The following is a 25596-nucleotide window of genomic DNA, read 5'->3' as shown; positions in this document are numbered from 1 at the left end:
CCAAACCGTACCATCTGCTCCCTCCCCTCCTTACACTTCGCCAAAACCCCGATAATCTCTACGCTCCTCTCCAGCCCGAATCCGCGCTCCGAAGGAGAGCGGAGACGGCGCCGCACTCGACCGCCCGGATGCGGTTGCCGGGGAAGGAGCAGAGAGCGAAGAGCGCGGTGGCGGAGGGCGGAGGCATCGTGGAGGCATGAGAGAAGCGCGGGGAGTAAGGCGGGGGAGTCGGAGAGGCAGCGGCGGAAGAGGGAGTCAGCGTGGGATAGGCTCATGAGGAGGCGGAGCGCGTTGAGTTTGGAGAGGGGAGAGGAGGGGGAAGAGGTGGGGGTGGAGATTAGGGTGTGGGGGTGAGAATGGTTAAGAGGGTTTATGGGGGCGTAGTTGGAAATTAAGCTTCGCAGAGCGTGGTTGGGGATGAGGGAAGAGTGTTGTGAGAGGGGTAGTTTGGTAATTGGGCAAATGCGGTGGCCGGCGTCGAGTCAGCGTTGGATGGAGGAGCAGTCGAAGGTATGCCCGGAAGTGAGAATGGTCGGACATTATTAGGGGGGAAATAGGACACTTTAAGTGGTCGGGAACGTCTGCCTCAGACGCCATAGGTGGTGGTGCTCTTTCTGTTGCCTTCTTTCCAAAATCAATGGGCCATAGTAACGTTTGTTATGCCTCTAGAATTTTAACGCTGCCTCTACAATTATAATATTTTTTTTTTACAAATATGAAAATTAACTTTTTTAATAACTAAAATATTCTTAAGAAACAGCCAAAATTGCCCCCAACAAATTTCCGGACTTAGTGATCAAAAGCTTATTGAGAAGAAAAAATAATAGTCCAAGAAAAACAAGTGTAACCATGATGATTCCTATTATCTGGTTAATTTTGAATGAGAAAGAAAATTTGATTCATATTCAACGACCCTCAAGCGAAGTAACAGTTGTGTGATTGGAAGCAGCGTGTGATGATGAATTTGACTGAGAGAAAAACCTCTCGGAATATATTCCTGGCCTTCCCGGTTGGGGGATCAACACATTCTCACTGTCCAACATCAAAACCACTGATGACATTGTTGGCCTATCTTCTGGAAGCTGTTGAACGCATGACAGACCCACTTTAATACACCTTAGAGCTTCACATGTCGAAAACTCACCCTCAAGCAATGGATCCATCAGCTCCAATGCCCTCTCTTCATTCCATACTTTCCATGCCTACCACGTTTTCAACTTATTCATTCAGTCACATTATAAGAACAAGAAGATAACAAAAGACATACATTAACCACTTCACTCACATGGCCTAGGAGATTCAGTTTGTGATCTGGGTGAAAAAATCCTTTGTTTTTCTTTCCGCTCAACACTTCCAAGAGTAAAACCCCGAAGCTATAAACATCTGATTTGAAAGAGAAGTGTCCATCTATTGCATACTCCGGGGCCATATATCCACTGTAACAATTGCAGAGGGTAAAATGATTTTAGCAGTTAAGTTCAGAGAAAAACAGTGGAAAGTTAAGTGCTTACTAGGTTCCCACTACTCTCTTGGTCTTTGCTTCAGTTTGATCTCCACCAAACATTCTTGCCATTCCAAAGTCAGAAATTTTTGGATTCATTTCCCCGTCTAACAGAACATTGCTTGCTTTCAGGTCTCTATGGATTATTCTCAGTCTTGAATCTCTGTGAAGGTAGAGAATTCCCCGAGCAATGCCAATAATTATGTCTAGCCTCGTTTTCCAACTGAGCACACAACGCTTGGTTTCATCTGATTCAGAATATTGTTTGTGTTACACACTATATTATGATAAAGTTAAATGAGTTTTCTCATAGTAAGTGTTTCTATGTGTAGATGTGATTTTGGAATAGTTGAGTAACCAACCAAATAATAAGGAGTCCAAGCTTCGGTTTGGCATGTATTCATATATCAATATTTTATCTTCACCATCAATGCAACAACCCAGAAGCTTGACAAGATTTCGATGCTGAAGTTGGGAGATCAAAATGACCTCATTCTTGAACTCCTGCGGGCCTTGTCCAGAATTCTCTGACAGCCTTTTCACAGCTACTTCCTGTCCTGATGGAAGTTGACCCTACAAATCCAACAGAACCAAGATATTATTGTTGTTGTAAAACCGAGGGCAAATAGCCTTTCTCGTAGGAAAACTATTTTGAGATCTCGGATGTTGAAACCCTACATTGTTTTATGTAGGACAGTTGTCAGAGACTAGTATATGACACTGTTTGGAATATAATTTTTCTTAATAATTAACCACAGAGAGAATAGTTTACTTTGTATACAGGACCAAATCCACCTTCTCCAATCTTGTTGTAATTAGAGAAATTCCCAGTGGCGGCTTCAATCATGCCAATCTCAAACATTGGAAGTTCAAATTCATTCCTTTCACTCCTGACTCTGCCAACACTAAACTGACTACCGGTCTGTTTGGCTGCTGAAAGAAGCAAAATAGCCAAGGATTAATCAGTAATGCTTATGAAAGGACAACATTTTAAAAAGTACGACAGATATATCTTCTCAAACTAGAACTACTAGTTATATTTACCTCCATTTCTTCTGCATTTCTTAATTATCAACCAAAATGCTGATACAATAATTGTTGAAGTTACAGATGCAGCCACAGGAAAAAGTATGATTTTCTTCCTTTTACTTCCATCAGCATTTGAACCTAACACCACATGTAAAGAGAAAACATACAATATATAAACAAGTTTTGAGGAAAACTGAAATTGCTTTCATTGTTGAGAAAAAAAAACTTTAATATGATAATTATACTATTGTACTAAAATAGTATTTGTTGGCTTACTCAAAAAACAAGTGGGCTAAATTTCTGATGACTGCTAAAATTGGACTAAAACATGACATGGATTGGTAGCACATACCTTTAATGTTCTTACCCACTTCTGAAGCTGCAACCCTCAGGTAGAAATCTTGTCCATTCACAGAAACCTCTCTTATATCCAACAAATCCCCAAACCATGCAATACAACCTTTGCCACTTGCATTTATATCTAGTTTTGCATAACCAACACAAGAGCAGTTCTTAGAGCATTCTTTCTCACAGTGATCAATGCTGATGCTGTAGTTTGTACGAAACTCAGCGGCATCTGGAAGCTTCATTCCTGTAAACTGCTGAAATGCATCTCCGTTGCTGCAAACCTGTGTGTCTTTTCCAACACATCCGTCAGACCACACAGACCTTTCCCATTCCTGCGGAAGCTTCGGTTCAAAACCCTTCAAACACTTGCAGATAGGGGAGCTATTGATGTAACAAGAACCGTAAGCACCACAAAGACCATAATCATCACAACTGTCCCCTTGAACTGAAAATTCAGAAAACCAACTCGAATGATGATCATTCCATGAAAAATGCTGAATCAAACCAGACTGACTCAGCACAAATCTTGAAATGATGGTGTCTTTGGTCTCATAGGAGTAAGACACTTCATCAGAATCAAACACAAATATGGGTTTGAAAACTGGATTTGCACTGAGAGCCAGGTCACCTTTGAATTGTTGTCCATACCATGGTCCACTTCTGAAAATCTGCTTGTTTCCCCTGTGAAGGAAAAGCTGAGGAAGGCCACGTGGATCCACACTGTAGGTGTATTCTCCCGAAGAAGGATCAAAAGTGGTTTTCCAGGAAGTCAAGTGTCGATTCAAGCCAGTTTTGAAGTTCCAACCAAGTTTCATTCCTGGTATCAATGTGTCAGATGGGTAATCAAAACTCTCCCACAAATATCTCTCATTTCCATAGTCTTTCAACACAAAGTTTCCGGAATCTAGTAGCTGCGCCACCGGATTTTTTGCAGGTCCAGATGAGTTTGAGGACCATGCAACACCTCCTGTGTGGCTTAGAAGAATGAGCTTGCCATCATCACTGAATGCCAAGGAGCCACCAGAGTTAACTAGTGGCTTGTCTCTATTTGCAATCCAAATTACTGTCTTGTTTGGGATACGCTTGTACCATATTCCAAGATAAATGTGAGTGGAATTGCCAGGACTGAAGAAACCAAGTTCAAAATTTTGAGAAGGTGAGACTAGTGTCTGGTTGCCACTGATGGTTTGTGGAGGAGTTATTTCATCCTCTGCTTCCAAAGCCGTAGGAAACAAGGACAGGAAATAGCAACAAGTAACAAGAAATAAAAGGGTGAACTTGGTTTTCTCCATGAGTAATTTGATCCTTTCACGTAACTACTTATAAAAGAAAACTTTGGTTCTTTAATCTCACTCTTCCCGATAAACTTATTATTGACCCCTCTGTGAATTTAATTGGTTTGTTAAATTAAGTAAAAGAATTCTATAATTGGGAGCAGGTGTACCTTGAGGGTCCTGTTTTCTTTTTGAAAGGTTACATGAAATGTTTGGTTTTTCTAGACCAACGTGCAACTGTGTAAGAGATTCATTCTGTGTGATCTCATGCTTTCAATAGTGTCACAACCCAATGTTAATGAACCTTTAAAGTCTTTATAAACTAATTTGTAATTGAACATCACAGCCAGATTAGTGAAAAGTCTGAACTTTGTGTACAGAATAGGAGTTCGAGCAGAGGATAGCACATTAGTGATATGGTATATCTGAGTCCTTTGTAGAGGACATGTTTCACTGCAATTCAAATTCAACACCTTTTATTTCAAAATATTAGTTCTTTCACAAATTTTGTTTTCGGTACAAATAGTAACCTAAAAAAGAAACTGATAGTCATAAAGAAAACGAAGATTTGTGAATTCCATTTCACACATGCTTTTATAATTCAAAATTTGACAGAAAATATGGACTAATGCCTACTTTAATGAATGATATCTCAAGAACACACAAAATTTCAACCATATAATGTTCAGTTAAAGTGTGGTGATAACGCGAAAAGAAATCACATTTGACAAAGAAAATGCAAAATAAGTAGATAAAATTGGTATGAAATATTGGAGAGCAACGTCAAGTTTAGGTCATCAGACTCAACAACACCAACCTTTAATGTGGAGACAGCATTGCAGCAAGAACAAGAAAGAAAGATGGGGCATAGTTTGAAATTTGTTACCAAAAATCCATCTTATTCGATGCATTGCAGATCTTTATTTAATCATAGTACAATATTTGAACGTGGCATGTGGAGTGAAAGGAACTGCAGAGACTCTTGGTCAATGAGTGCCGGAAGATGTTGATAGCAGCAGAGACTTTTTACCAAACTCTACCAATAAACAAGTATATAACAATCCACTGCTTTCTAAATAATGGAATGTTGGAAGTCTCGAAATCTTGTTTCTTTCTTCTTCTTTTCTTTCCCAGCGTTCCCTTTTCTCTGCATCTACAGTCTGTATTTTCCACTAAATTCTGTAGGATGAGAAGAATTACTACCTGGATGTCTCCATCTCATTAACTGACGTGTTATTAAATATTTTATAAACATATATAAAAAAGTAAATATATTCATTAGAACTAAACAATTTATCCATACTTGATTAAGTTAATAAACTTATAAAGTTAGTAAATATTTTTTTATTATAGTAATAAAAAATATTTTATTGTTTATATCCGTCAATTGATGTTTTTAACTTACTGATTAACTTGTGAATTTGGATATTTTATTGAATTTTTTGTGTTATTCTTTTGCTAAACTTTTAAAATACTGATTTTATTAAAAACTTTTTTGTATACTAATATAATTATATTTTAAATGTTGAGTAGAAGAGAATACTGAGCAGAAAATCTTTAATTTACACATTTCTTTGTGGAAAAGAAAAAAAAAAGTTGGAGATGAAAGATGATGGAAAAAATTACTAAACGTCCCTTTGATAACAACAATCAAGTCAGAAAATATTTAAATAAAAAAATTAAATATAAAGTAAAATATTTTTTTTATTAAAGAGTTAATTAAAAGCATTCAAATTTATTATATATTTAAAACTTTGATTAAATCTTTGTTTTTCTTTAGCCAAGATCCTTTGATGTTCCTTCTTTTTTCCTTTTGGATTGCTCATCAGTTTTCTTGGGCCCAAACATCATTTGTTTTGGGCTTGGTTTAATATCAGAACTGGATTTGAGTCGCTATAATGCACCCATTTTAACAATCACTGATTTTTTTTTATTCTTTTGCACACAAATATATTTTTTGAAATATCGAATACATTAAATGTTTTAGTTTAAATAGTATATTTTATACATTAAATATCGAATATCACTGATTTGGGTTACTATATTTTATTCACTACCTGAAGAATTTGATACATACCATTATCCTTCGTTTAAATAGTACTATATGTATTTTAATGACACAGTAAAATTGATGCAGGAGAATAATCACGGAAGGTAGGTGTGGCCAAACCCAATATTATCAATTTGATCAGTAATCTTCAAAATTGAGTTCAATATAAAGACTGGGTCTCTTAACAAACTTAAAAATTGTCTGTTTTGAATGTTAAATCGAATCTCAAACAACGTTTATTCCGAAGGAGGATGATTATGGGAAAAATTAATCAGTTCGAGCTTCACAATGCAGAAAAAAAATATTAGATATTCAGACTTGAAAGTTCAAAGTTTCAATTTGAAAACATTAATTTATTACGCAACTGAATATCTGAAGGAAGAACGTTTTCATTTTAAAACTTTTCAAAGGTCTTCTTCGCCAAGTAAACATGCATTCAACGACTCTCAATATAAAAATCATTAATCATCTAACACCAACAAAACTACTCGCTGTTTGAACCGTGTCGTTTCCATTCATAACATAGTGGATTTTATAAGAAGACCATTCCAGGAAATAGTTTATATAGCTACTTGAGCTTTTGTTTATTCAAAAGTCAAAGCTCTTCGCTTTAAAAGATGACTGGAAATGCAAGTGCAGCTTTGTGCCATTTGAAATTTGCTGCCAAACATGACCAAGACGAGAGTGAGATGGAACAAACTTGATATCATTATGTTTGCTTATGCTTGTATATCAATCCTTCAGAATACGTCTTGTGCAGACGATGCGTTGACTCCAACATCTTCCATTGCAGATGGCCAAGAACTCATTTCTCCTGGACAGAATTTTTCTCTTGGATTCTTCACTCCAGGAGCATCAAAGAGCCGCTACATAGGGATATGGTACAAGAATATTACCCCGCAAACAATAGTTTGGGTAGCAAACAGAGATATCCCACTTAACGACTCCAGAGGAAATTTAACCATTGCTGCTGATGGTAATATTGTACTTTTTGATGGAGCAGGTAACAGAATATGGTTTACAAGTTCATCAAGCTCAATCGAAGAACCAATTGCAAAGCTGTTGGATTCTGGAAACTTTGTGTTGATGGATGGCAAGAAGCATGATTCTAAAGGTTACATATGGCAGAGCTTTGATAATCCAACAGACACAATGTTACCTGGGTTGATGTTGGGTTGGGATAAGAACTTAGGTATGAATAGATATTTGACTTCTTGGAAGAGTGCTAATGACCCCTCTCCTGGAAACTTTACCTTCAGGTTTGACCAGATAGAATTTCCTGAGTTGGTAATCCGCCAGGGAACGAACATCAGATTCAGAAGTGGAATTTGGGATGGCATCCGTTTTAATTCAGATGATTGGTTGTCCTTTATGGGAATTACAGCCTTCAAGCCACAACTTTCAGTAAATAGCACTGTGGCAGTGTATTGGGATGAACCTGGAGATAGATTGTCAAGATATGTGATGAAGGATGATGGACTCCTTCAAAGATATATCTGGGACAACAAAAATTTTAAGTGGACTCTGATGCATGAGGCAAGAAAGGACTTTTGTGATAACTACGGAGCATGTGGGGTGAACGGTATTTGCAATATGAAGGATATTCCTGCTTACTGCGATTGCTTGAAAGGGTTTACACCACATTCTCCGGAAGATTGGGATTCATTTAACTGGTCTGGTGGGTGCATCAGGAGAACACCCTTAAACTGCACACAAGCTGATAGGTTTCAGAAACTAAGTTGGGTTAAACTACCCATGTTGTTGCAATTTTGGACTAATGAAAGCATGAATCTTGAAGAATGCAAGGTGGAGTGCTTGAAGAACTGTTCCTGCACGGCGTACGCAAACTCAGCCTTGAATGAAGGGCCACATGGATGCTTGCTCTGGTTTGGGGACTTGACTGACATTCGGCAGCTTATAAATGAAGAGGGTGTACAACTTGATCTTTATTTAAGGTTAGCCGCTTCAGAAATAGGTATGCAGGGGTTCTGTTTTAACATGGCATGTAATGTTTACCTTCACAACATCTCTATCTTGGTACGAAAGAGTAAGACAAAATTCAGAACTCTGTACTTGGCCTTTTTCTGATATATTTTTCATCCAGGCTTCATCTGAACTATTTGTTGCCTCGTTCTAGGAAAACAGCAGTAACATATAGTGAAGACACAAGTTATTCATTCATTAGCATTTTAACAGAATGTATTCTTGATTAAATTTTCTTATATGTTTACATATGCATTCTCTTGAAGCAATACGTGTTCTGAAACTTAAGCATCTTCTTGATTCTTGTGAAGAGTCCACTGCTAATGCAACTAAAAGGAAAAACATTGCACTGATTATTTCGGTACCTGTGGCACTGCTTCTTTGTTGTATCATTTTCTACCTTTCTAAGAAGTATATAAAACGGAGGACAAGCACTAGTTCGGGTAAGATTCTTAAGCAATTCAATTTGTTTATTTACATTATTAAATGTTTTCACTTCAAATTCTTCCATCCAAGAACCATTTAGTATCTTTGTTGGACAAGGACGTTTATATTTGAGAAGACAGAAAATAAACTGCTATAATAGCTATAGTTTACTGTGATATGATTATCATTTCAAGGTTCAATACATATTCAGCTTAGGGCTCAGATGATCATCTGATCAAGAAAACTTAGTGACTCATTATTTTTTTGGTGCTTCAGAGTTTAACTGGAGCGGTAGAACAAAACTATTTTCTTATTAAATAGTTATCACATGAATGATGGTTAAGTATATCTATGATAAGTTACCCATTGTTTCTTGCAGTCACAGTCACAAGTCACAGAAATCAAAATGAAGATCAAGCATCACCTATTTTTGATATAGATACTATTCTGGCTGCTACAAACAATTTTTCCATTGAGAACAAGATCGGGGAAGGTGGTTTTGGCCCAGTATACAGGGTAATCTTCTTTTTCCGTTAAGAAGCTTGTTTTTATTTCTCCTCTTCAACTTAACTGTCACCTTAAAATCAGGGTAAATTGGCTAATGGACAAGAAATAGCCGTGAAAAGGCTATCAAAAACCTCAAAACAAGGCATCTCAGAGTTTATGAACGAAGTTGGATTGGTAGCCAAACTCCAACACCGTAATCTTGTGAGTGTTTTGGGAGGGTGCACTCAAAGAGAGGAAAGAATGCTGATCTATGAATACATGCCAAATAGTAGCTTGGACCACTTCATTTTTGGTAATACCACAACTGCAAGACTATGTAGTTCCCCTTATTTCAACTTTGAAAAACTCTGCTAGCATATATATACTCTTTTGCTTTAAATAACCTGTTCTGTAATGGCTAATCTGATCTTTCTCAGATCCTATACAAGGAAAATTTTTGAACTGGAGGAAACGATATGAAATTATCATTGGGATTGCTCGAGGACTACTTTATCTCCACCAAGATTCAAAACTAACCATCATTCATAGGGATCTAAAAACTAGTAACATTCTACTAGACAGCCAATTGAACCCCAAAATTTCGGATTTTGGTGTGGCCCGCATAGTTGAAGGAGATCATTCTTCAATAACAACAGAAGAGATTGCTGGGACAATGTAAGCTTTATGATGATTTACTGAGGATAATATAATTTTTTTTCTAAAAATAATATAATTCATACTATCAGTTGTTTGCTGATAATGTATGCAGTGGTTACATGCCTCATGAGTATGCAGTAAACGGGATTCTTTCCCTGAAGTCTGATGTATATAGCTTCGGAGTTATAGTGTTAGAGATACTAAGCGGGATCAGAAGTAGTAACTACAAAGTCAAGCATCCAGATCATGATCACAATCTGATGGGGCAGGTAACCAAAACTAACTACATGCCCTGATATGTTGACTTTACTGTAAAAGCCACTTGTTGATCTTTCTACGTAATAATATCTTTACTTTTACCAGTATTAACCTTCTCTTAAAATAACTAGGCATGGACATTATGGAAAGATGGACGAGCTGTGGGATTTATGGATGTTAATTTAGACCTTACAGTGGTTCCATCAGAATTACTAAGGTGTCTGCAAGTTGGTCTCTTGTGTGTTCAAAAGTTACCTGAAGATAGACCAACTATGTCTTCTGTTGTTTTTATGTTGAGCAATGAAAGCATTGTTCTTCCCCAACCAAAGAAAACTGGTTTCTTTGAAGAAGATTCAGAGTATCATCATGCGTACAGCGAGAACGAGAGTTTTAGTAACAATGCTATGACTATAACTCTATTAGAAGCTCGAAGTTAGTGGCTAACTTACTTGTATTGTAATTTTCCTGGCAACAGTGTTGGTCAGAAAAAGGTTTTCATAATTATTTATATTTATCAAACAAAGTTAATTATTAATCCCTAAATTTACCGAAATTGCATAATCACATATTCAATTCTAATCCTTGGTTGAAGCTCAATAACTAACTCATTTCCTATTCAGGAGAAGTTCGAGAAAATATAAGACAACATTTTCAAACTTGATTATCCAATAAAATTTTATTTAAGGGATTGAGAATCATTGTTCTAGTAAGTTTTTCAAACTTACATTATACCATGAATTTCTCATATGAACCAATATCTTATATACATAATTGAAGCATAGTCGTTGTGATTGATTAATTAGATATTACTTTTAAAGTTCAAAGTAATAGTCAATTACACCAAGTTATCATCAAATCAATTTGAATCGTTGTCAACTATTTTAATTATTTATGAAGGGAAAAAATAAGTCTGATTTTGACGGAGTCATTCAATATTAGATTTTTAGACTTCAATGTTTCAAATCGCAAACTTTATTTTATTCCTCGAGATTTTTTATTTTTTATTTTTTGCAGGAAGTCTATTTTTAAAATATATAAAGTTTTTCATCTGTCACATTTTTTTATAACTTTTAATCACCACATCTCAATAGTATATACTAAAATCTTCCAACAAAACTTCTCACGGCGTTTGAAACATGATAACCTCATTCTTCTTCATCCCTGGAACTGTGAGTGATGTTGTTTTAAAAAGGGTTAAAATCAAAATTTATTTATTTTATTTAAATTATATAATTTAAATGATTGAATTGTGATTTTATGATATTAAATTGTTTATTTAACGTAAGTAAATTTATTGGCTGTTTATTTTTCTTAACGACCATTTGATTAGAAGTAAGAATTAACTGCAAAAAGTAAGTTCAAGCTCTTAAAGTAAGTAGTGTCGTTTTCACTGTATCTCTTGCATATTACACCAAAACAAGATCAAAAAGTAGATCTCAAAGATGCCGCAACTATCAGATATGAAGGTAAATTCACAGGATAATATTTATGTACAAATGTGCTAGGTGATGCTATGCTTCTTCTAACTACCTAGCATCTAGCAATGTGACTGTAACTTGGTTCACACTCCATGATTCATCTTGCTTACTTGAACTAGAATCAATCTCCGCAGGATTCTTCCCTAAGGAAAATCCAGGGTTTCTGGGTTGTGGCATTAGCGAAGATTCACTACTCAGCATCAACATCACTGAAGACATTGTTGGCCTGTCTTCTGCACGTTCTTGGACACACAAGAGTCCAACGTGTACGCATCTGAGAACTTCAGATGGTGAATACGAATCGCCAATTGATGAATCAACAAGTTCCAATGCACTGCCATCTCTCCAGTGTCTCCATGCCTGCAAAAATAAAAGTACCATCAATTGTTTATTAACAGAACTTGATACTATCAACTAAGTATCACTCTCACTTACATGCCCTAGAAGATTCATGTCATCGTTTGAGTAATAGAATCCTCTATTTTTCTTCCCAGTTATAATTTCCAGCGCTAGCACTCCAAAACTAAAAACATCAGATTTCACCGAGAAGGTTCCGTCCATGGCATATTCAGGAGACATGTAACCACTGTCCATGAGAAAAATATACAAATAATAAGGTCGGTATATTTGGTCTTGCAGAGAGTAAGGTTTGCAATGAAGTGATACTCACTATGTTCCAACAACTCTTAGTGTGTTTCCTTCTGTCTGATTCGCGCCAAAAAGTCTGGCCATCCCAAAGTCTGATATCTTTGGGTTCATTTCACTGTCAAGTAGAACGTTGCTTGCCTTGAGATCCCTGTGGATAATCCTGAGTCTGGAATCATGGTGCAGATAAAGTAGGCCTCTAGCTGTACCACATATAATGTTGTAGCGTCTGTTCCAGTCCAACATGGGTTTTTTGGCTTCGTCTGAAAGCATTTAGATATAAAAATAAGACCAGATTACGCAAAAACATGCATGCATTGAAAAAACAAAAAATCTCAGGTGTAGAATGTTAAAAATACATACCAAACAAAATGGAATAAAGGCTTCTGTTTTCCATGTACTCATACACTAGCAACTTCTCATCCATCTCAACGCAGCATCCAAAGAGCCGAACAAGATTTCGATGTTGAAGTCTGACAATTAACTTGGCCTCATTCTTAAATTCTTCAGCTCCTTGCGATGAGTTTTTTGATAACCTCTTCACTGCAATATCACGGCCTTCCATCAGCCTTCCCTGCTAGCCACACAAGCACTCCTATTAGTATAAGGTTTTCTGTATCGATTATTATGGAAGCTATAAAAAAACAAACCTACCCTGTAAACAATACCAAACCCTCCTTGTCCAAGTTTATTTGCTTCTGAGAAGTTGTTTGTGGCCATTGCTAAGGTTTTAAAATCAAACATTGGCAACTCTATGTCATCCATGTTCCTTTCTCCAGAGTTTTCTCTGTTAGTTGAAAGTACCCCGTCACTTGTCAGCAATTCTCTACTTCTTTGGAAAGAACCTGGTTTTGTGGCAAGAACAAGAATGGATGATCATCTACCACAACAGCGTGTATACCATTAACTTAACTTTACGTGGAGAAAAACATTACCTCTGGGGGTAGTCTTCACATTCGATATACCTAACACTTTCCTCTTCTTCCAGTAAATCACAACCAGTCCGACAATTACTACCGCAGCAGAAATTGTAATTCCTATAATCTCGCCGATATGGTTTGACTTTTGAGACCCATCTGCAGTGTCCTCTGTGAAACATAGGTTTCTTTTAGTACATTTATCCACTTAGTATTTGTTCTAAGTGGAACAAAATAGGTTTTGCAGTGTAAATACTAGCAAAATTAAAAAATAGATGATGACTACATAACTAAAATATTCAAGACAGAAAATTATGTCACTTGGAAAACCTACAAGCTCGTTGAAAAAAATGTGACACCATTATTTACTGTGTTCAAGGGAACATTAGTGTGTCTGAATTAAACTTAAGCAGAAATGTAACTTGCAGATTAGCTACAGAAATTCAGCTCAAGGAGACTGATGAAATTAGCTTAGTTTTCTATTGTACATTTTTTTATTTCCCTTACAAAATGAATCATTGAAAACACATTCACAAAAAGGTTAAGAAAAGTAAGAGAATTTTGCTTGCTTTGATGTAGACATGCAGCTTGAAATGCTTCCCACCAAAATGTATAAATATAAGTTTGAGTCCCACCACAGTGCAGATGATACTCATTAATAAACCAGATCCTTATCTTTTTTGAATTTTCGCACCTCACTTTCCAAGATCTACCAACCTATGAATTTAGCATGATCCAGGACCCTCTTTTCCCATTGCCTAATCATATTCAATCTCTCCACTTCGCTTCCCATATTCAAGCATGAACAATAGATAGAATTAGTTGTGAAATAAATTCAATCAATGACATTTCTTGCTACAAAGTTTTAAACTAAGAATATCAATGCGGCCAAATTTTATGTAGTTAAAATTATTCCATGCTTGTAAGTTGTATCAACAGTACTATTCTCTCCATCCATCTCGTGCTTAATTTCGTACACAATAACATTAAAATGCAAATTTCGGAAAAAGAAATCGTAAATGTTTTAATATTGTCGAAAAGAAGATGTGATAAATGTGATATAGGCATTGACTGAGAAAAGAACATAGCATCCGGTGGCGCCCAGAAGAAAACGTAACGAGTCAAAAACGCCGGCCCACAACGCACCATTTCCTAAGGGCCCATATGAGAAAAGTGAGTGGGCCCAGCAAATTCTAGAAAATTAGTACTTTAATAAAGTGGCGTGAGCCAAAATATCAGGAAAAAATAGAGAATTCGAATTTATTTAGTTAGGTCACCCAACCACTGGAATGAAAAAGGTGATGAAGAAGTGCAATTCGTTCATATTTCCACTGTAGACAAATACCTCTCTTTTTTTCCTACCCTTGGTCAGAAGCCACGTCACACGTGAAACAAGTTTAGGGCGGCACCAAGAAATTGAACAAAAAATCCTCCTAAAATTTAATACCAAAAGATCTGTCCAGATAATTTCCAAATTTTCGTTCATTCAGGTTTAGGTGCTTAATGTCAAAATGACCTTTCAAAATGTTTCAACATTCAATCGATTCGAATTCAGTCGACCAAATTGGTATGAAACAGAGTATGGAAGATTGGAAGACAGAACAGAAACAATTGTTTAATAAAACAGATGAATAAGTAAGCATAAATTTTGTCATTATTAAGTACTGTTTGGTTTTCCTAAACAGTGTTTAAAATAATAAAAGCAAATAAATAGCGGTGAAAAATGTTAAATAATGTTTAGTATGTAGGTGGTACCTGCATCAGAAGCTGCTATTCTGACAAAGAGATCTTGTCCACCCGAAGCATACTGCCTCATGTCTATGAGTTCACCACTCCACGTAACACACCCGGTTCCTCCGTTTGTGACCTCAATGTTGGCATAAGCAGTGCAAGAACAATTCCTGCGACACCAATCTTTACACTCTTCTAGGTTCATGCTCCTGTTCGAAAACACAATACTTGTCTCTGGCAACTTCACGTCCTCCACATGCAAAAACTTGTCACTCCCACAATCCAAATTCGTCTTCCTCACACACCCATCAGATCCGTCTCTCAAATTCCACGCCTGCTGGTTCTTCGGACTGAACCCTCTCATACAAGTGCAAACCGGCGAGGCGTTGCTGTCACACAAACCATAAGAACCGCACGCTTTGTAATCATCGCACTGATCCTTAGGTGCATACCAAAACTTGGTCCATGTGTTGCTGCTTGGCACCCAAGTAAGACGCTGAAGTTGATCGGCACCCGAAGTCACAACTAGCCTCGACAGAATAGAACTGTTCCCGATGGAGAAGGAATAGTACACACCATGGTTATCGTATGAAAAACTAAACGTGATGGAGTCAGTTTCAGGTTGCATCTCTGGTACCCCACTGAATCTCTCGCCGTTCCAAGGCCCACTTCTGTATATGATATTATCGTCACGCCACAAGAAAATTTCTGGTATCCCACGAGGATCTATCTTGAAAGAGTAATTTCCACTCGAAGGGTCTTTTCCTTCGCTTTTCCACGAGGTTATGTGTTTCTCCACGCCAGTGTCTAGGTTCCACCCCATTTTCATCCCAGGTAAGAGTGTGTCTGTTGGGTAATCGAAGCTTTGCCAGAGATAGTTTGTGGGGTCAGTTACGTTTTCTTCTCTGAGAACTAGATTTCCCGTGTCCAAGAGCTGAAGAATGGGGTTGTTGGCTTCGGTGATATTGGAGGACCAAACAGATTCCCCTGACGGAGTTGTCAGAACCATGTTTTTGTTTTCTCCGATGGTTAGAAATCCTGTGGAGTTGCGAAGAGGGTTGTCTCTGTTGGCAACCCATACTATGGGTCCGTTGCTGATGTTGTTGTACCATATGCCTAAGTACCAAGAGGAATTGATCCCGGAGAAGAAGCCCAGAGCGAAGACTTGGCTTGGTGACACCAGGGTTTGGTTGGTTAGAAGAGTTTGCGTTGGGGTTAAGGTGTCTGAGGAGAATGAAATTGTGATGTGTGATGCCAAGAACCAAAAGAGAAATAATACTAAACCTGGCATGTTATGTTTGCAGAGGGAGAGTTGATCAAGTGTTTGGTAAGGAAGAGAAATACAAGTTTCATAGTTTTGGTATTGTGTGGGGTAGTGAGGAAACTAAGAAAACCAAATTGAACCCGGCATTGGCATTCTTTCTTGTTGGTCTATGTTGTTTCTCCGTTGAATAAGGTTTCGCTTTCCCAAATCTGAAAAGAGAAGCAGAGTCGCTCTTTTATGCGACTCTGTTTTTTTATCAGTCAACAGTCTGAATATGGTTAGCCATTCCGAAGACTCATCTCACGACCGCCTCTTCTTGCGTACGTTTTTCCTTTTTCACTTCATCAATCACCACAGAATCATGCAAGAGTTTGATTTATGAAAAACAATCACACATTAAATATTTGATTTTTTATTTATTTTTTTGCCTCAAGTAAGGACTTTTTATGATCTTTTCTCTTTTCAAACACTGTTATTTTTAGAATACTGGTTAATATTTGTTATGAATTGATCATATTCACTTTATACGTTCTTTCAGGTGTAAAAAAGGCTGAGTGGATGATAGAGTATAATAATTAATACAGAAAGGTAACTATGGTTTAGTTTTGGGTTGGGTGGATGACGTTTTGTTCTTCCAAATGTGAAACCAGCGGCGGCCCAATTAGGTCACCAAATCTATGTTGCCTTCTTTTACCACAAAAAACTGACAGCGGATTCCAACAAAAGCAAGCTAATACTACTATTAAGCCTTAAATTTTTTTTTTCTTGAAACGTAGTGGTATTTAATATAATTCTTTTAAAATTCTACAATAAAATTTAAAAAATTAAAAAGTTATAAGTCATAAAAATACTTTTTCAAGTTTTAAATGTATAGCAATAAAATATTTGATCATCAATAAAATATTTGATCATCTAAACGAGACATGTGCAACTAAGTAAAATTATTAAAAAAATAAAAATAAAAATAAACTTAGACATGTAGGATAAGAGTTATGGTTAAAGTTTAGAGTTTCAAATTTAGAGTTTAGTGAAAAGGTAAATATAATTAAATTAACTAGTACATTAGTGGATAAATCTAGAAAAACAAAAATTGATATGACTAAACTTGGGTCTAAACCCTCGTATATGATGAAATTGAGTAAGTTAACTATAAGTAGAAGCGGTTAGAGTTAGTGTTCAGGATAAAAATGACTACAATAAGTTCAGGATAAAAGAAACTTTGTATGAAAATTTTTTAATATGAACGTCCACGTTAAGTAAAAATGAGTAAGAAGATTAGTATGGAATTAAAAAGAACTCAAAAATCAATTGTGGGAAGATTGTTATAATTCATTGAAGCCCTCCATTGGATAAAAAAAATAGTAAAATGACTTACCATGATATTTAGGAAGAGCTATGATAATTAAATGTGAGTTTGAAATTTCACATAGACTAAAAATAACTAAAATAACTAGTATATAAGTAAATAGACTTATATATTTAATAAGGATATTATAGGAATTTAACGAAGTCTCACGATAAATAAAAATAAGAAACAATTAGTTGGTTAGGATTTTTGGTTTAAGAATTAGGTTCAAGGTTAGAGTTTATATTTTGGGTTAGTATTTAAGATTTAGGATAAAATTTGAGATAGGTCAAAGTTTACTGTTTATATTACGAATCAAAGAGTAGACATTATACTAGAGGAATTTAAACTAGATTAAGAGAAATCATGAAATTAAAATCACGATTGTAATTATTATGTACTGGATCAACACATATTTTTTTTAATTTAAAATATTTGAATACATAAATTTTATTAAAAAAAATTTACAGGAATGTTATACATGCTTCATCATTACATTATTAAATCCAATAAATACATTAACTGTTATAAAAAAAATAATAGAATTAAATGTCATATCACTAAATAGTACAAGAAAGATAAATGTTATTTATTTTATATATAATGAAAGCATATATTTATTTAAAATTTATAAATGGTATAATTTTCAGTTTATTAAAGTATAAAAACGTGAATGTTTATTTTAATGTTTTAAAAATAAGAGTATCACCTAACATAACTCATGTTTAGAATTAGAATAATGATATTTTGACAACATTTAACAACATTTTAACATTATTTAAGTGTCATTATGTGATAGGTCTAAAATTACTCTACAATCAATAATAATAATCATAAACATCAACATAGACCAATTACATAATGACACGTAAATGGTGTTAAAATGTTGTCAAATATCATTATCCTTAAAATTAATAAAGATGTAAGTGTAATTTTCTTTACTTGGTCTTTAGTTACTGCTGGTGAGTTTCAAATGTTAAAACTTGAGTGATGTTTTTTGTTTCGGCCACTTGTAATGTTTACGTCATTGAAATCCATGAAATAGGTATCGAGTGAGGACAAAATATTTTGTGCTTGGATGATTACGTAATTGAAATAAATAATTTTGTTTGCGTATAGACAAATTTTGGTTCTAGATCGTCGTGACGAAAAGGGGTTGAAACTTGACCATGATGGGGTAGGAGATTTGAACATCATGTAATTTACAAGGTTCTGCCGAATGAAGTCTATGTTTGAAGAAAGTGATAGCAAGTTCAATAATATTGGATGGAGAGGGAAAATTCATGAATTTGTTCCCTTCAAACACGTCGTTGGTATGTCCTAATCAATCAACCATTAGAGAAAGCGTGGATACAAAACTCAAACATATATTGCGACACTTTTTTAACATGATTTCCACATGCACTTCTTGAACTTTAATGAATTAATTATATGCAACATGAAAATTTTTTAATGGTAAAATATACTTTTATATAAATTAAAGAATTAAAGAAAATATCCTGCAATTGAGAATAATGTACAAATGACGTGGAAAAGAAAAGAGCAGTCTGTTGACGACTTTTATGTGCCAGAAATTCCGGATTTATTTTATGCATGTGAAAGACGCACAAAAATTATGATATTGTCCTCCAAGATTGTACTACACCTAGCACCAAATTGACCACTTTTTATAATGTGAAACTAGTTTTTCTATGCCACACTTGCCTAACCTGCAAACAATGATTGATGTAGGTCATCAACTTTGGCCTTATGTTTCACAAGGATCTGGACATGAATCTTACTGTCGAAATCAGAATCTCATTCATCAATAATTCGTAAGTACTTCTATAAACATTAATAGACCAGATTTGTCTTGTTTTTACGTGACATATACAGGGGATTCAAATTTTAAGGGTATACTATAATTTAATTTCAGTAGAGCCAAAAAGGAAAAAAGAGAGCCATATTTACGCTTTAAGTGTGACAGAGAATTGGAAACAAAACTGGCACGGAAAGGGAAGGATTCGATTTCTATCTCCCTACCACCATTGTGACTGTCAAATCATTTGAAACATCAAGGCCTTCCATGTAAAATTGTCTGTCCTCAGTTCTCCTCATGGAAGTAATCAAAGGTTGCGTAGGCGTGGGAAGAGTTGTTGCTTCACTTTCCAGCATCAACACCACAGCTGACATGTTTGGTCTATGAGCTGCTGAATCTTGCACACATAACATCCCTATGTGTATGCATCTCAAAGCTCTGCTTTTAGGACTACAATCACGAATGCATGGATCGATTAGCTCCATTGCTCTCTGTTCATTCCAAAGATGCCACGCCTACATCATCATAAATACATCGGCATTTCAGTAAACTTAGTGATAAAAATGTTGCAACTCTCAAAATTTTCAAATTAGTTTTTCTAGACATGTTAGATATTTCGGCAAAACAAAGAATTCACGTTGATAACCAAAAAAGTTCAATAGGAGATAGATACTCACATATCCTATGAGGCTGGAGTCATCAGAGTGTCGAAAACTGGTGTTTCTGCGGCCACTCAAAATTTCTAGTAGTAATACACCAAAACTATATACATCCGATTTGACAGAAAACAGACCTTCCATTGCATACTCAGGGGCCATATAACCACTGCAGCAGAGTTATGGATTAAGATTAGCCCGGTCCAAGCAGGAATTAACAAGTGGATGACTTAACTTAGAAGTAAAATCAAAGCATACTTACTATGTACCAACTACTCTGTTTGTATTGGCTTCATTCTGGTTCCCACCAAATATCCTAGCCAATCCAAAGTCTGATATCTTTGGGTTCATGTTTTCATCCAGCAAAATGTTACTCGCTTTTAAATCTCGATGAATTATTCTAAGTCTTGAATCTCGGTGCAGGTAGAGCAATCCTCTTGCAATGCCTTCAATGATTTCAAACCGTCTTCTCCAATCTAGTTGTGTTTGTTTGAATGGATCTGTCATTATGTATACCAGAAAATGCACAAATGTTAAGAAAATGAACCAAATAGTCTCTTTTCATGTTAATTTAAAATGCGTAAGGAAATTGACGGGGTTAATGTGAAGAAACATACCAAATAAAAAACAATCCAAGCTTTTGTTTGGCATGTATTCATACACCAGCAACTTCTCTTCCCCTTGAATACTACAACCCATTAGTCTAACCAGATTTCGGTGCTGTAGTTTGGCTATCAGCATCATTTCATTCTTGAACTCCTCTAAGCCTTGACCAGACCGTCTTGAAAGCCTCTTAACAGCTATTTGTTCTCCGCCTGGAAGCTTTCCCTGGTGAATAGAGCAAATCGTTTTTTCCATTACATTTTAGAAAAGCCTGTTTTTATTACTAAAAAGATGGGCTTTACAGAAGCATATTTACCTTGTAGACAGGTCCAAAGCCACCTTTGCCAAGCTTATTTTCTTCTGAAAAATTGTTTGTGGCTATTGAAATGCAACTGAAATTGAAAAGTGGAAATTCTGGCCCGCTTAGCTGGCTCCCCTCCAAACTATGATCAGCTGATCCTGAAAATTCTGCTGACATATCTCTGCTCCTGCTTCCATCATAAACTGGCAGTACATCACTATTCTTGCAACAAGAAGCTGAGGAAACTGTAGGCAGAACTACAAATAACACGTAAAGCAGGCAAGTCAATACCAATAATAGCATCGGACAGCTTTGTCGTCAAATATCTGATAAAAAATAATAGAATCTGGGGAGATGAATTATGAATTTTTAACCTTTAAGTTTTCCCTTGAATCTATACACCAGCCATACAATGATTCCTAGGCAGATTAACCCCGCCACAACAGCAGATATTATCGCAATCATGTTCTTTTTACCTCCATCTGTATAATTGGAAGATACAAAAGTCATACAAGTTATTAGAACTTGACTATCATAGAAGCTTGTGAGAAATTTAAAAAGATTATTTGCTTCTCATCATCTTCACAGACAATAAAAATCAACGTATCTTAGTGATTTAGAATTTGAGATGGCTAATTAGCTGAAATACAAGTTCAACCAAGATTTGTCATTCTACTATTTTATTTTCCTTTTCGCAATATATATCGGTTTAAATGTTGGAAACAAGATAGAAACAGGATGAATACAGTCAAGTTTTCTTCGTGTGAGACCACACATGAAACATTTGTACTGATAAATGCAAATTAAATTTGAAATGCTAATTTTGAAAACAAAAATAATGGATTAATTACCTTACCTAAATCAGAATGAGCGAGACGGATATTGAGTGTATTTCCTCCAGTACCATGATGTTGAATGTCAACCAAATCGACATTCCACACCATGCACCCTATTCCATTAACATTGGCATATGCCGTACAAGAATCATCGTTCAAACACACTTTCTGACAATCATTCGTGCCAACCACACTTGCGAAATCCGGCAACCTCATAGAACTAAGCTCCAAGAACTTATCCTCTCCGACGCTAACCTGAGTAGTGTCAGCGGAAGTAACATTCTCCCTCTGAGCCTTGAGTGGAGTCATCCTCGTACACCCACCCGACCAGTTCCCCTTACCCCACCGATCCCTGTTCTTCGGTTCAAAACCTCGTATGCAAGTACAAACAGGTGAATTCGAAGTGGCCATATCACACGCCGCGAAACTCCCACACTTGTTGTAAACCTCACACTCATGCGAAGGCCCTCTCTGAACCACATCCCAGCGTTTCTCATCCTCATTCCACCTGAACTCTCTCTCATAGCCATCCCACCCAATTTGAAACCTCACCTTATCAGTGCCGGGGTTATATATGAAATACCTACCTCCTTTACCATCCCCATTAAGCGTAAAACCGTAAAGATAATTTCCTGCCATAGACACCCCTTCAAACATTATACCATCCCAATACCCCGTTCTCCACCTTCTTTTGTCTCCTTCCCAAACCACTATCTGAGGTAACCCTTTAGGATCCACCCCCATGGTGTAGTTTCCCTTCGAAGGATCCGTTGACGATTTCCATGAAGTGAACACATAGCCACTACTATTCCCAGTTGAAGCCCCCACTGGAACCCTCATACCAGGCATGAATGTATCCGTTGGATTCTCAAAGCTTTGCCACAAGTCTTTCCTTTCGCATGAGAGAACGAGGTTACCAGTTTCACGAAGCTTCGCCGAGCAGTTTTTGGTGCTGCTATCGATGGAAACTTGGGTGGACCAGACAAGGTTCTTGGCACCATCGTGGACTACGAGGTTGCCGTCATCCGCAATAGTGATGGATCCTCCTGTGCCGTTGATGGGTTTGTCGCCGTTTGCGACCCATATAACAGGTGTCGCGGGAATGCTGTGGTACCAAATTCCGACGTAGCGGGAAGAGGAGTTGTCCGAACCGAAGAAACCGAAGGTGAAGTTGAGCTCTTCAGACACCAATGTCTCAAGCCCCTCGTCCCTGATAACGACGTCCTGTGTGATAATGATCTCTGAACTTGCCGCCAAGGAATACATACGGTGAAAAGAGATGAAAGAGAAGAGAAAGACGACGGAGATGGACATCGCCGCCATAGTGTTATAAGCTGTTGCGGTGACGGAATGGGAGTAGTGAAAGCATAAAGGATAGGATTGTGTTTTTAGCTTTGGGGGGAAGAGATAGTGGGTGTGACTGTGGTGACATGAAAAAAAGAAAGAGAAGACGAAATGTATTTATTTGACCGGAGAGAATAAGAGCCGATTTGATTTTGAGAAGAAGACACGCTTGTGTTGTGGTTGTTGAAGACACGGCTCCCAGATTGGAGAAAGCGTTGAAAAAATAACCCAATACCCTTTGTGTCTCATTTATTTTTTGTTTTTTTCCTCCCAAGAAAATAATAAATAAGGGTAATTGTACCTTAACATAACACATGTATTATTTTTTATTAGATTTAGAATATTATAAATGAATAATAAATTAATAAAAAAAATAACACTGTATGAAATTTTTTTTTAGTAAATAAACAGATAAAAGATACTGCACTGAAGAACAACAGTGATGCAGTAACTTGTATTAATAATTGACTTTAATGGCTTCCACTGCAGAGAGAGATTAGAAGCCACAGTGGGAAGAAGGTTCCAGTTTCCAGCTGATACACATTACCGCACTGTATTTCTCACAGTGAAGCTTAGCACAAAAAGGAAAAAGAATAGTAAGTAATCATATGAAAAATGGAAACAATGGCGAAAAAATCTAGACTGAGAGAAATTGATAGATATGTAGAAAGTCTTCGTAAAAGGGAGATAGAATTGAATTTGGAGGAATAATTACCAGTTTTACTACTTTTTCTCAGCCGATTGATTCAGAACATCATGTGACATTTGGTGCCTGCCAAAAATAAAGTAAAAATTAAACGCGACTCCTTTAAATAATTAAGTCAAATTTTAAACTTAAGTTAACCTATACGACACACAATTCAATGACTTACAAATAAACTACCTATTCATTTAACAATAAACAGTCGCCATCTCTGACACTTTCTTCTCTTCTACTTAATATGAGTTTTACCCGTTTGGTGGTTAAATGTGAATCAAACATAAAAAAATAAAACTACCAAATTTTGTTTTTATTTAGAAGAATAATGAAGGGAACATAAATCTATTAGTTAAGATGTATTTCCTTCAAATGGAATAAAATTAATGATGAATAAGGTTTGATCTATTTTTTAAAAAGTTAAATAATTTTTATAGCATAAAAAAATATGAATGATTTTATGTTACGAGTGATAAAGTAGATATTAAATTTTAATTTTAATTTAAAATAATGTACTATCTTTATCGAATTGATATTTTATCTATTAAAACTAAAAAAAAAATTATTTCTTTTCTTCTTTATTTCAGCCTTGGTAACATTATTATTATGGGCGGTGTTGCGTGTTATATATAGTGAGAAGCATGGATTTAATGTGATTCATATGGTCTCTTCACGTCACATTCCTTCATACTTCACATCGTAAGTTAGGCTCCGCGCTTTATACAATTTTTTTCATAGTAGGAATGTTCGAACGAAAATATTTGTAAATAGCATATTATTCACATAACATACTTTTGCATAATTTTGGTCTTCATTTTTATCAATATTCATTTGAAAAGAAAATCACAATTATACCTTCATTTTGAAAATTTTTAAAAATATTAAAATTTTAAAAAATTACTTTTCGATAGATTGTATATAAAATATTATACCCAATTAATTATTATTCATTACATAACTGATATGCTTTTTTTTATTAATAAATCTATGAATTTATTTGTCAACGTTGAATCCATTATTAATTCACTTTTTCTAATTTAAATTTATGAATTTTCTTTTCATCTTAGTAAAAAATATTTTTAATCATCTAAATTACTTATGTAAAATAAAAAAAAACTTGAAAACTACGAATGTGTGAAAGTTTCAATCAATTTTATCAAGAGACAGAATACATGATGGAGATGAAAACAAAAATCATGTAAATAAATTAGATAATTCAAAAATAAATTAACATTTATATCTATAAATAATATTTTTTTATTGTAAAATGATTATTTTTTAAACATCGTCAAGATAAAAATACAGAAGTTTATCAAGATTAATAATAATATACAGAACTATTTTATTTTGAATTGGCGTTAAATTTCGCTGCACGGTGAGATATATATATATATATATATATATATATATATATATATATATATATATATATATATATATATATATATATATATATATGAAAAATAATAAATTTAATTTTCTTATTTAAATATTTGAAACATACGTACTGTTATAACATTCGTGAATGGTTAGCCATTATAAGTTTAAGATATTACACATATGTGTAATTATATAAATATTTACAATATATAATCAATTAATTAATATATATAATTAGATAAATTAAGAAATTATTACTTTTATATTTAAAATTATTTTACCATAGTTAATGATATAAACTTTCTTTTAAAAATTTAATAATTTAAAATTTAATATTATTTTATATTTTCTATCTCTACGACAACATTAACTTAGTTTTTTTTAATTAAAATAGGATATAACAAAATAAATATAACAGGTCAAATAAAATTAAAGTTGTTTGTTTAGTCTATCAAATTAGTAGTTGGCTTGCCCATCCAACCAATTTTACTATTCTAAATTTTGTAAGGAAACACAATCATATAATCATATAACTTGTTGAGAACTTGTTTTGACTTTTGTAATTATAAAATAAAAGAAATATAAGACA

The 25596-nt window shown here is 35.2% G+C and overlaps 4 protein-coding genes across 5 annotated transcripts; 1 reads left to right on the top strand and 3 right to left on the bottom strand.

Moving 5' to 3' along the window:
* Positions 1-904: 904 nt before the first annotated feature.
* Positions 905-5317, bottom strand: LOC124826685 (G-type lectin S-receptor-like serine/threonine-protein kinase At4g27290). Of its 2 annotated transcripts, none has more exons than XM_047299584.2 (7): positions 2883-5317; positions 2546-2668; positions 2274-2434; positions 1864-2074; positions 1512-1749; positions 1286-1436; positions 905-1202 (listed from the first exon to the last, which is right to left on the bottom strand). In XM_047299584.2, the coding sequence occupies exons 1-7, from the start codon at positions 4168-4170 to the stop codon at positions 906-908; spliced, it is 2469 nt and encodes an 822-aa protein (XP_047155540.1). In that variant the 5' UTR covers positions 4171-5317; the 3' UTR covers position 905. The 2 variants fall into 2 exon arrangements, with proteins under 2 accessions (XP_047155540.1, XP_047155541.1); XM_047299585.2 differs by having other exon boundaries at positions 2274-2431.
* A 1504-nt stretch (positions 5318-6821) lies between these two features.
* On the top strand, positions 6822-10541 carry LOC124826688 (G-type lectin S-receptor-like serine/threonine-protein kinase At4g27290). Its single transcript, XM_047299587.2, has 7 exons — positions 6822-8177; positions 8497-8628; positions 8991-9127; positions 9200-9410; positions 9535-9772; positions 9867-10023; positions 10144-10541. The coding sequence occupies exons 1-7, from the start codon at positions 6872-6874 to the stop codon at positions 10447-10449; spliced, it is 2487 nt and encodes an 828-aa protein (XP_047155543.1). The 5' UTR covers positions 6822-6871; the 3' UTR covers positions 10450-10541.
* A 792-nt stretch (positions 10542-11333) lies between these two features.
* On the bottom strand, positions 11334-16415 carry LOC124826689 (receptor-like serine/threonine-protein kinase SD1-8). The gene is made up of 7 exons (XM_047299588.2): positions 14808-16415; positions 13071-13223; positions 12790-12980; positions 12499-12709; positions 12161-12398; positions 11926-12076; positions 11334-11850 (listed from the first exon to the last, which is right to left on the bottom strand). The coding sequence occupies exons 1-7, from the start codon at positions 16072-16074 to the stop codon at positions 11539-11541; spliced, it is 2523 nt and encodes an 840-aa protein (XP_047155544.1). The 5' UTR covers positions 16075-16415; the 3' UTR covers positions 11334-11538.
* Positions 16416-19320: 2905 nt separating this feature from the next.
* LOC124826690 (G-type lectin S-receptor-like serine/threonine-protein kinase B120) lies at positions 19321-23145 on the bottom strand. Its single transcript, XM_047299590.2, has 7 exons — positions 21607-23145; positions 21125-21232; positions 20766-21007; positions 20464-20674; positions 20109-20346; positions 19868-20015; positions 19321-19705 (listed from the first exon to the last, which is right to left on the bottom strand). The coding sequence occupies exons 1-7, from the start codon at positions 22907-22909 to the stop codon at positions 19403-19405; spliced, it is 2553 nt and encodes an 850-aa protein (XP_047155546.1). The 5' UTR covers positions 22910-23145; the 3' UTR covers positions 19321-19402.
* Between the last annotated feature and the right edge of the window lie 2451 nt (positions 23146-25596).

This window comes from Vigna umbellata, chromosome 5 (assembly GCF_029865625.1).
Source record: "Vigna umbellata cultivar VRB3 chromosome 5, Vumbellata_1.0, whole genome shotgun sequence".
Taxonomy (NCBI): domain Eukaryota; kingdom Viridiplantae; phylum Streptophyta; class Magnoliopsida; order Fabales; family Fabaceae; genus Vigna; species Vigna umbellata.
Note: the sequence above shows the minus strand (reverse complement) of the source record. Positions and strands in the feature narration are given on the sequence as shown.